Source organism: Euprymna scolopes, chromosome 16 (genome assembly GCF_053919585.1).
Source record: "Euprymna scolopes isolate OS-2025 chromosome 16, ASM5391958v1, whole genome shotgun sequence".
NCBI classification, from domain to species: Eukaryota; Metazoa; Mollusca; class Cephalopoda; order Sepiida; family Sepiolidae; genus Euprymna; species Euprymna scolopes.
In genome coordinates this window covers 25960601-25972881 of record NC_136497.1, presented here as the reverse complement: position 1 = coordinate 25972881, position 12281 = coordinate 25960601, and the positions used below count along the sequence as shown (strand labels likewise).

Genomic DNA, 12281 nt, shown 5'->3' with positions numbered 1-12281 from the left:
CACACACACACAAGCATATCTGTGTACGGATGTGGACCTGAACCGCCAGAAAAAGGAAAGAAATCCGCGCTATTCATCGTTAATTTTACATGTTCCACACAACGTTTTTTTTTTCAATTTGTTTTTTAAACTGTTTTATAAACTGTTTTTTTTCTTTTTCAAAATATTTTTGTTCTAACAAAGCAAGTAACTCTGTATGGACAGATGCAGAGTTACATCCTTTTTTGTAGTCATGACAACCATTTGAAAATTATTCTTTCCAAGACAAAGTATTTTCTGGGAGGAAATAATCAGATTATTTTTATTGCTTTTAATAACATCCTGCAACAATCCACACAAAGAACTGACAAACCAAAATCAAATATTGTTTTGTTATGATAGCACAAAAAAAAAGAAAAAAAGAAAAAGAAAAAACGATGAAAATTACTTTATTTTATATATTAGATCTGTTTTGGGAATATTCTTATAAAAATGAAAATTTAACCTGAAAAATTATAGAATAAAACACAACTCTGATCACAAAGAAAGTGCACGACATTTTTTTTTATTAAATGTTATCAACGAGAATAAGTTATATACACTAAAAACTAATGTCCATTGTTTTTTCTCAGTTGTCTGTGATTTGTGCTAAAAGAAATTTCTACTTTTATTAAACAATCATTAGTGATATTTTTTTCAAAGATTTTGCTGGCGAATGACTAAAAAATCCGTGACCATGGATCAAATCTGTTGCTTCGGAAAATCTTGTGGATGAGTATTTTTCCGGATATTGCCATCATATAGAGTGACCCAATTAAAATTCCACCCATCGTTAATAAACGTTAAATTTATTATGACATCCAATTATAATTGATCCTATTTTTTAGTTAATGCCTAACTTACCTACCAAGTTTCAGTCGTAAATTTACGACGGTCTTTTTTATTACACTTCAGCAATATCCCGAGACACTTTTATGTGTTAAAGTTATTGATAATCTTGCACGTCGTACTCAAAATTTCTTATTATTTAACAGTTATAAAACAAAGACTGCTGAACATTCATAACTGTAACTTGGTGGACAATTCAACTTTCCATCAAATATCAGTTATAAATACCTAACAGTAATGGTTTCATCTGTCCAACTAGGACTATTCGTTGATCTTCTTATTAGCAGGTGGTGTGATTTTAATGAGTCTTACACTCACCGGATCTTAATCCCCAGATTTTCATCAGTAGGGTAATTCCAAAGATCATAAACACTCCCCACATTATTTACCAACTAAAAAATGGCCATCACAGTCAAAATGAAAAATATGACAAAGGAGGGGTGTGTCAGAGTTGTTAACGATTTCACCCGTCGTTTCAAAGTGAGCTATTCATTGAACGATGATAAAAGACTGACTGATTTATAACTGAAATTTGGTGAACAAGTCAGACATATACTAAGTTTATGTGTAGTAAATGAGGTTAGATTTTCAAAAATGTTAAAACATTGCGAATTTTATAAACTTTTTAGAGGTGACATTTTGTGTGTTTGTGTGTGTATGGGGGAGATATGGGCCCTCTTTCGTTTTCATATCCGTAATAGCATCGATAAACGATGAAAGAATGACAAATAATTGCCAAATCTAAAGCCATCGTCGGACAGCAAAATGGTTCCTCCATGTTGTCGTTTCTCACATACTAGAATTACAACTGAAAAACACTACATCAATTGATTTTTTTACAGCTAAAATATGAAACAATGTAAAAGCGTACACTAAAATACTGCATATTGATGCGATATATCTGGTTTTAATAGAAGAGAACAACTCGCAGAAGAAAAAAAAGTGTTGGTAAATTTAGCAGAGCAATGATTTAGGTTCAAAGTAGATTAATGTTCCCCAACATTGGCCATTTGATTTTTAACGGGTCAATTGAGCAAGATTAACTTTCAATCCAAATTTAGTTTTATGGCTTTTTTTGTATTAGATGTACATATTGAGATGTACATATTGAGTTTATTTTGAACAAGTCTTTTTTGAGGAATATAAAAAGCCTTTAATCAGCGTACTACAGTTCTTTATTCACGTAATGTAAAATATGCAGATTTTGTGGAATATAAAAGGCCTTTAATCAGCGTACTATAGTTCTTTCTGTACGTCTATTGAAACATGCATGTGTTAGGGTGTTATATTTATTAAATTGGATTTAGAAATGCAATCAAAACAGCTTTTACTAAACTACCCTCATAATATCTATTAACCAGCTTCCTCTCAAGGGGAAGCGATTTATTTACTGAGAATTCTCAGCCCAAACAAAAAGTTGTTTGGTGTTTCCACGCAACGTAATTGAAACGCATTCCTTTGTCTGTTCACGAATATATTTGAAGATGCGGAGTTTGGCGGCATTTTTATCGAGAAGTATTATATATCACCTAATGGGTGAGAGAAGGCATGGCGATTTTATATCTGATGGGGTGGGGCATGGCCAAAAAGGGTTGAAAACCATTGCAGTGGTGCAATCTAAAAATGCGTCGAAAATGAAATCTATTCCATGAATAAGTTTCGCAAATCAAAGAAACCCATGTATTGAGGTGACCTCTTTCTGGAAACCAGGACCCCGTCAGTAATATGGATGACACCGTTTGTGGCCATATTGTCACATGAGATTATGTTTGCACCGTGGAAACTCGGTCTGCTTCTCCAGGAACGGCTGAACCATCCGCTTCCCTGGTAGAGACTGGCACAGCACATCGTACCTAAAATGAAAAGATAGTTCAAGAGTCATTCATTTATTATAATAGAGATAATACTTGCTATAGTGTCATTTTTATCAATTATGTTAAAGTTCTTTTCGATACTCCTCTCTCCCATCTTTCTCTCTTTCAGGTTAATCCTTTCTCTTTGTGTGTGTTTTTATGGGAAGGGTAGATATCCTTTGTGTGTAGGAAGCTGACCTATCACTTATATTTGCCAAAGGAAGCCCGAATAACATGAACCATTATGGAGGATATTTGAATTTGTCCAGATTTCGTACATATTATTTTAGCCAAACGGTAACATTCAAAGCTCGTGACGTTACCATTGTACCAACGTCACACGCATACGAACTGATTAAAAATTAAAAGATTAAAAATAAACTAAAATGAATGTACAAAATGTATAACAAATTTTTCAATTTTGACCAATTTTTGACCCCTTAAAAACTATTTTAACCAACTAAAGACCCATAAAAGACAGTCCATAAAAATCCAATCATCTGAGACTCCTAGCGCCGCCCTGCGACTTTGAGTCTCGGAGGAGATACAGCTTGAAAATATGAAGACAGACAGACAGACAGACATATAGCCTTCTATATGTTAGATTTTGTTAATAATTTTATATTTTTTCTTTGTATATTTTTAAAGTTGTCTAATGCTTTTTCTTTTTATTTCTTTAAATGTTACCGGAAGTTCTCTAATGAATTTCTTAGCTCTATCTTAACCTTTTTGGTGACAATCATTGTGTCCTCAGGGTTTCAGCGTATTTTAGATAATTTGTCAGCATAACTAATTTTAGACAGTGAAAGATATTCTATTTAATAATTTTAAATGAGGCGAACTGTACCCTCATTTCGGTAGTCTTTTTACAGTACACAATGGTATTTATTTTTTACCTATAAATCATTAGCAGTAGCAGCAGCAGCTGCTGATCGGCTTGCAATATAAAATGTCTTTCATGAACAAAAATGGGAAAATTTGGTGATTTCAAAAATAATAATTTCTACTTCCTTATCGATCTCTGAGTAACACATTTTAATAACTGGATTGAAGTGCGTCAAAAATAAATCTAATGTTAGGAAATTATTTTGGTGATTTTAATGTTTCCTGACATTTTATTGTCCAGATTAATTTTTGTACCTTTTTAAATAGTCCATTAAGAGAAGTTTGCAAATTATGCACGTTTGGAATAAACACATTCTGTTCATTTTCTAATCTAAAAAACTTTGTATTCATAAGTTTTCTGGCATATTTTTTTTATCACACCAGCGCGCTATAGGCCTGCTCTTCTACTATCTTTGTCTATAATTTGACCAAGATATTTTAATTTTATCTTGAAAAATTTGCATTTTTCTTCCTTCAGTTTAAATCCATAGTTCTGGAATCTCATAAAATACTCTGTAAAATGTAATTCTGTGCTTTTATTAGGCACTACAATGTTATCTAGTTCGGTTGTCGCAAATTCCAATCCGTTAAGCACTGTTTATTATCTGTTAAAAAATGGCTAATGTAACCTTAACCCGAACTAATAATCGTTTGAATTTGTACAACGATGAATTGCATGAACTGAGCATCAGTTTTGAGTGGCATAAAAAAATTTAAGGAAGGTAGGGAGTCTGTGAAGGATGATGAGAGTTGTAGAAGGGGGGAAGGAAGTCAGAACACCAGGTGATTGATTAAATAAAGAATTTTATGAATAAGGACATCGTGTGTCTATAGAGACAATAAATGCAAAGTCTTATGTCAGTGTGGGAACTGTACACACAATTATTTGTGAGGAATTGAAGATGCGGAAGATTTGCGCGAAGTTTGTCCAAAGGGTGTTCAAAGGAAAGAAAGACGTTGTCATGAGAGCAGGGAGATGGCCGAGCGGATCAATTCAGATTCCACAGTTCTTGATGCTCAGGTGACCTGCAATAAAAGCTGGATCTACTGCTCTGATCCAGAGACTAAGAGACAGAGTTCCGACTGCAAGTATGCTTAGAAACTTATGATTATCCCTTTATTGACAGCACGGGCATTATCTACATGCACTGGGTTCCCACTAGACATGCAGTCAACAAAGAGTACTATGTTGAGGAAGAGCCAGCACTCTTCAAATTGGATCACTGGCATTCCCATCAGGACAATGCACCAGTCCACAACTTTATGCTTATCACAGACCATTTTACCAAGATGAATATCAACACAGCTCCTTGCCATCCATATAGTCCAGTCTTTGCTCCCTGTTACTTTTGGTTATTCTCTAAGTTTAAAGAAAAACTTAAAGCCTGTAGTTATGAGACAATTAAGGAGATAAAAGAGGCTGTGACGACGGTCATTGACACACTCACACAAGAGGACTTACATGGAGCCTTCCAGAAGTTGTTGGAACGGTATAACAAGTGCATTGCAGCCGAAGGAGATTACTTTGAAGGAGACTAGAGTTTCATATGTGTACTATCAATCAAAGTGCCCATACGAAAAAAATCTGGAAGCTTATTTAAGGCACCTCGTAAATGTGTGGTGTCACTTGTCCATGAGCTTCTTTTTTTTTTTTTTGCCTGGATATTGACGACATCGAAATTTTCGGTACTTATGAAGAAAAAAAAAACGTGTTAGCGTTAGAATTTTCTGGTCAGTTTACGTAAAACGTCGGAAGGTGTCGAACGAAACTTTTGTGATTTTTTCGCACAAACGAAGACCATTCTTTTCGATTAAAATATATTATTCCTGTTATTAATAAAAGTCATGATAATTGTTTTTTTTAACTTAATCAAAGTCATAATAATTGTTTTTTCACTTAATCAAAAGCATAATAATTGTTTTTTCACTTTATCAAAGTCATAATTATTGGTATTTTTTCACTCAATCAAAGGCATGACAATTGTTTTTTCCACTTAATCAGAGGCATGATAATTAATTTTATTTAATTAATCAAAAGCATTAAAATTGCTATTTTTACTTAATCAAAGGCATAATTGTTTATTCTAACTTAGTTCAAGGCATCATTATTGATTTTTTAACTTAATCAAATGTATTATTATTATTTTTTTAATTAATCAAAGGCATGATGATTTTTTTAACATTTTCAAACGCATGACAATTTGTTTTACTTTACCAAAAGCATGATAATTGTTTTTATTTAACTTAATCAAATGTATGGTAATGTTTTTTTTAACCTAATAAAAAGCATGATAATTGTTTTTAAACTGAATCAAAAAGGGGGGATAATTATTTTATGTAACTTTACTTAAAGCGTGATACTTGTTATTTTTCTTAATCAAGGGCATAATGATTGTTTTTCTTATTTAACTAAATAAAAACATGATAGTTCTTTTTACTTAATAAAGGGCATTATATTTTTTCATTTAATCAAAGGTATGATAATTAGTTGTTTTAACTTTATCAGAGACATAATAATTGTATTTTTTAACTCAATCAAAGGTATGATAATTGTTTTTTTTTCACTTAATAAAGAATCATAATAATTGTTTATTTAACTTAATTAAAAACATGATAATTATCATTTTCACTAAATTAAGGCATGATAATTGTTTTTTTTATTTTGTCAAAGGCATGATAATTGTTATTTTCTTAATCAAAGGTATGATAATTTTTTTTTTCACTTAATAAAAATCATAATAATTGTTTATTTAACTTAATCAAAAACATGATAATTGTCATTTTCACTAAATTAAGGCATGATAATTGTTTTTTTTTTCATTTAGTCAAAGGTATGATAATTGTTATATTTTCTTAATCAAAGGCATGATAATATTTTTTTAAATGAATCAAAGGTATGATAATTATTTTTAACTTAAAAAAGGCATTGCAATTGTTTTTTTTTTATATATTTTAATCAAAGGCATGACGTAAAACATTTTCTTCAACAACTCCTCTGCCTACAGCCACTGCCAATAATTTTCTTTTCTGTCTAAAACTAGAAACTTTCATGAGCGAAGTATCTTTCCTAGAACTACCTGTCTGTAAAACAAAATACCACTGGGTTACTTCCCAGCTGACTGCAACATGTCACTTTCAAGTCCGATGTTGACAAATTTTTATTGGACTATCCTTTTAAATAATTATATTCTGTCAAACTTCTACCATCGTTACCAATCATCACAGTGCTTCACTACTGCCACATGACACTAATTAACCTTCATTCTTGAATTGCCCTTGGGCCTTAATAAGTGCTGGGTCTTACTAAAAAGTATAAAAAAAAGATTTTACAACTTACTTTCGCTGATATAAGACGACATTGCATCCTCGTCTCTTTCCCAACGTTCTCTTTCGCGGGTGCTGAGTTTCCGGAAAGCCTGCGACATTTGAAGAAAGCAAAACAATTTTTAGACATTTATTTCATGATTTTGTTTGAAATTATTATTGTGTTTCTTAAGTAAACGAGAAGAGAAAGCGAACGTTTGCTTTACTTTCACCACTTTCGTTTCTCATGATTTGTCCTTTAGTTCTCATATTCTATGAAAAATTGATGTTTTCTAACGTTAGATATTTGACTCCCGGACATCGCCAGATGACCCAATAAAACGAGTAGGCAAAGGGGTGGTGCTAAGATATGTTCAAATGTTATTGAATATGAAAGAAAGAAAACACCAGACAAAAGTTATAATTTATACCTAACACTGACACTTATTGTTACGTAGAATTGTTTTTTTTTTTTTTTTCATCTTAGTAGTATTTTTTATCTTTTGGCTCCTTACATAAAGTGGCTTCTTTTCTTGTCTGGAGCGATTTTCTTAAAAAATATTAAAACAACAAAATGGAGAGGGGAAGGAATGCTTGGGTTTCCGGTTGAACGGGTCTGGTGATTAAAAAAAAGCATTAATGATGCATCGAAACCCGTTTGCCGCTCATACTCGACCTCGGGTCACCTACAAGAGATATTTGATGATTACGGGTAACATTCTATAACTTAAGGTTTTATTCACACTTTTTCTGAAAGCAAATATGTATTCAGGATAATAAACCAGATGAAAGAGAGAAAAACTAATGCGCAAGACTGCATATTTATTACGTCACTAACAGGAAAACTCGATATCGTTCGAACTTGAATTGAGAACAGTAGTCTATAATATCTTATTACATTTTCATTCTTATATTTTAAATTTTATACATTCAATTTTTAGAATGGGACTGAAGAATATACTAAGCCTTAATTGGGTAGAAAAGGTTGTCTATACAATTTAAATGAATTGCGTTAAATTTATAGTCTTTAAACCACTTGAAGTGAACTCTGTGATTTTCAAGCATGAAGCTTGACTGCTGTATAATCCTGCTCCAAGCCCTGAAACACCTGAATTACCATTTCTAACCTTTTATTTATTAAGTTATAAACGAGATTTATTTTTATTTATTAAGTTATGAACGGATTTTTATTTTTATTTATTACGTTATAAACGGATTTTTATTTTATTTATTAAGTTATAAACGGATTCAAATAAAGTAATAAGCCGTATTGCTGTGAATTTCCTATAAAATTGTTGTGGCCACGTTGATCAAAATAAAATATACTTCGTTTAATAATAATAATAATAATAATAATAATAATAATAATAATAACATATATATATATATTCATTAATAATGAGATTAAATGCACAGATAGTCACATATATAAAGAATTAGCATATACCTATGTCCATACTGACATATATATATATATGTATGTATATATATATATATATATATATATATATATATATATATATATGACACTTATATAGATATATTAGTAATGACCACCATATTACTTTTCATGCTCGCATTTTCTACGTAATATAGATATATATGTATGTATATATATATATATATATATATATATATATATATATATATATTACGTAGAAAATGCGAGCATGAAAAGTAATATGGTTAAGATTAAGCTTAGAAAAGTAAAAGGACTAGTTGTTAAAACTGGAAAAGAAAAAGACAAGATCTTCTAGTAAAAAATATAATTAATTAAAATATTGCAGCATTAAGAATAAAAAAAATCAATTTAACATTATATAATCAATTTTAATGTTGTAATATTTTAAGTTATAAATTAATTATATTTTTTACTAGAATATCTCGTTCTTCTCTTTTACAGTTTCAACAACTAGTCCATTCATTTTTCTAAGTTTAATCTTAACCTTATTACTTTTCATGCTCGTATTTTTTCATGTAATCCATGATTTTTCTAACAATCCATAACAAAAATTATTACCAACTTCTTGAACTGACTAAACAAAAAAATCAAATAAAAGACGTAATTAATTAAATAAATAGTGAACAGTTTTTGCTGGCGAGCCAAAACTTTCCTGCAATAGCATTGGTTATCCGGTGATGCATGCAAAGAAAGTATGTAATAATATTGATGAGGCTTAGGGACCTTGGAAGCCCTTTCTTAATTAAGACCAAATGTTTCAAATAGTAGGCCCTTTTTAAACTTTTAGAGAAAAATTAATACTCCTTTTTAAAATATTAGTTCTTAATTGATTTATTTTATCATATAATGTATTTAATGTTTATGTATATACTGTAAACACGTATGTAAATTAGATATCGAAATACATAGATCGGTTTACTTCAATATTAATGGGTTCATATAGAATTTTAAAATGTTTCGATATTAAATTAACGTTTATTAGATTAGGATATAAAAAAAAATCTCTTACGTTATTTGTTGGTGCAAAAATGGTGAGTGGGTTTTTATTTTTCGCAATCTTGTCTGCCATTCCTGATTTCTTCAAGAGATGCACAAATGTCGTAAGACGTTTGTCCAAAGACAACATATGCATCAAATCACCTTCTGGAGGCGTGAGTACCTGGCGTGGTAAAAATAAAAATAAGACAATTTGAAAGACTGACACAAACAACACAATTTGAAAGGCTGACACAAAGCACAATTTGAAAGGCTGACACAAACAACACAATTTGAAAGGCTGACATAAAGCACAATTTGAAAGGCTGACACAAACAACACAATTTGAAAGGCTGACACAAACAACACAATTTGAAAGGCTGACACAAACAACACAATTTGAAAGGCTGACACAAACAACACAATTTGAAAGGCTGACACAAACAACACAATTTGAAAGGCTGACACAAAGCACAATTTGAAAGGCTGACACAAACAACACAATTTGAAAGGCTGACACAAACAACACAATTTGAAAGGCTGACACAAACAACACAATTTGAAAGGCTGACACAAAGCACAATTTGAAAGGCTGACACAAACAACACAATTTGAAAGGCTGACACAAAGCACAATTTGAAAGGCTGACACAAAGCACAATTTGAAAGGCTGACACAAACAACACAATTTGAAAGGCTGACACAAACAACACAATTTGAAAGGCGGACACAAACAACACAATTTGAAAGGCTGACACAAACAACACAATTTGAAAGGCTGACACAAACAACACGATTTGAAAGGCTGACACAAAGCACAATTTGAAAGGCTGACACAAAGCACAATTTGAAAGGCTGACACAAACAACACAATTTGAAAGGCTGACACAAACAACACAATTTGAAAGGCCGACACAAACAACACAATTTGAAAGGCTGACACAAACAACACAATTTGAAAGGCTGACACAAACAACACAATTTGAAAGGCTGACACAAACAACACAATTTGAAAGGCTGACACAAACAACACAATTTGAAGGCTGACACAAACAACACAATTTGAAAGGCTGACACAAACAACACAATTTGAAAGGCAGACACAAACAACACAATTTGAAAGGCTGACAAAAAGCACACAATTTGAAAGGCTGACACAAACAACACAATTTGAAAGGCTGACACAAACAACACAATTTGAAAGGCTGACACAAACAACACAATTTGAAAGGCTGACACAAACAACACAATTTGAAAGGCCGACACAAACAACACAATTTGAAAGGCTGACACAAACAACACAATTTGAAAGGCTGACACAAACAACACAATTTGAAAGGCTGACACAAACAACACAATTTAAAAGGCCGACACAAAAAAAACACAATTTGAAAGGCTGACACAAACAACACAATTAGAAAGGCTGACACAAACAACACAATTTGAAAGGCTGACACAAACAACACAATTTGAAAGGCTGACACAAACAACACAATTCGAAAGGCTGACACAAACAACACAATTTGAAAGGCTGACACAAAGCACACAATTTGAAAGGCTGACACAAACAACACAATTTGAAAGGCTGACACAAACAACACAATTTGAAAGGCTGACACAAACAACACAATTTGAAAGGCTAATACAAAACAAGACAATTTAAAGGCTAATACAAAACAACACAATTTGAAAGGCTGACACAAACAACACAATTTGAAAGGCTAATACAAAATAACACAATTTGAAAGGCTGACACAAACAACACAATTTGAAAGGCTGACAAAAACAACACAATTTGAAAGGCTGACACAAAGCACAATTTGAAAGGCTGACACAAACAACACAATTTGAAAGGCTGACACAAACAACACAATTTGAAATGCTGACACAAACAACACAATTTGAAAGGCTGACACAAAGCACAATTTGAAAGGCTGACACAAACAACACAATTTGAAAGGCTGACATAAAGCACAATTTGAAAGGCTGACACAAACAACACAATTTGAAAGGCTGACACAAACAACACAATATGAAAGGCTGACACAAACAACACAATTTGAAAGGCTGACACAAACAACACAATTTGAAAGGCTGACACAAACAACACAATTTGAAAGGCTGACACAAAGCACAATTTGAAAGGCTGACACAAACAACACAATTTGAAAGGCTGACACAAAGCACAATTTGAAAGGCTGACACAAACAACACAATTTGAAAGGCTGACACAAACAACACAATTTGAAAGGCTGACACAAACAACACAATTTGAAAGGCTGACATAAAGCACAATTTGAAAGGCTGACACAAAGCACAATTTGAAAGGCTGACACAAACAACACAATTTGAAAGGCTGACACAAACAACACAATTTGAAAGGCTGACACAAAAAACACAATTTGAAAGGCTGACACAAACAACACAATTTGAAAGGCTGACACAAAGCACAATTTGAAAGGCTGACACAAACAACACAATTTGAAAGGCTGACACAAACAACACAATTTGAAAGGCTGACACAAACAACACAATTTGAAAGGCTGACACAAACAACACAATTTGAAAGGCTGACACAAACAACACAATTTGAAAGGCGGACACAAACAACACAATTTGAAAGGCTGACACAAACAACACAATTTGAAAGGCTGACACAAACAACACAATTCGAAAGGCTGACACAAAGCACACAATTTGAAAGGCTGACACAAACAACACAATTTGAAAGGCTGACACAAACAACACAATTTGAAAGGCTGACACAAACAACACAATTTGAAAGGCTGACACAAACAACACAATTTGAAAGGCTGACACAAACAACACAATTTGAAAGGCCGACACAAACAACACAATTTGAAAGGCCGACACAAAAAACACAATTTGAAAGGCTGACACAAACAACACAATTTGAAATGCTGACACAAACAACAC

General features: G+C 32.2%; 1 protein-coding gene across 2 annotated transcripts in view; it reads right to left on the bottom strand.

Moving 5' to 3' along the window:
* Positions 1-412: 412 nt before the first annotated feature.
* LOC145295888 (transforming growth factor-beta-induced protein ig-h3-like) overlaps positions 413-12281 on the bottom strand; it is a 130526-nt gene continuing 118657 nt past the window's right edge. For both annotated transcript variants that reach the window (XM_080141642.1, XM_080141641.1), the window contains 3 exons: positions 9380-9529; positions 6943-7021; positions 413-2720 (listed from right to left, as the gene is read on the bottom strand). In XM_080141642.1, the coding sequence (XP_079997768.1) occupies positions 2509-2720; positions 6943-7021; positions 9380-9529 (441 nt within the window). In that variant the 3' untranslated portion in view covers positions 413-2508. The remainder of the gene's footprint in view (positions 2721-6942; positions 7022-9379; positions 9530-12281) is intronic.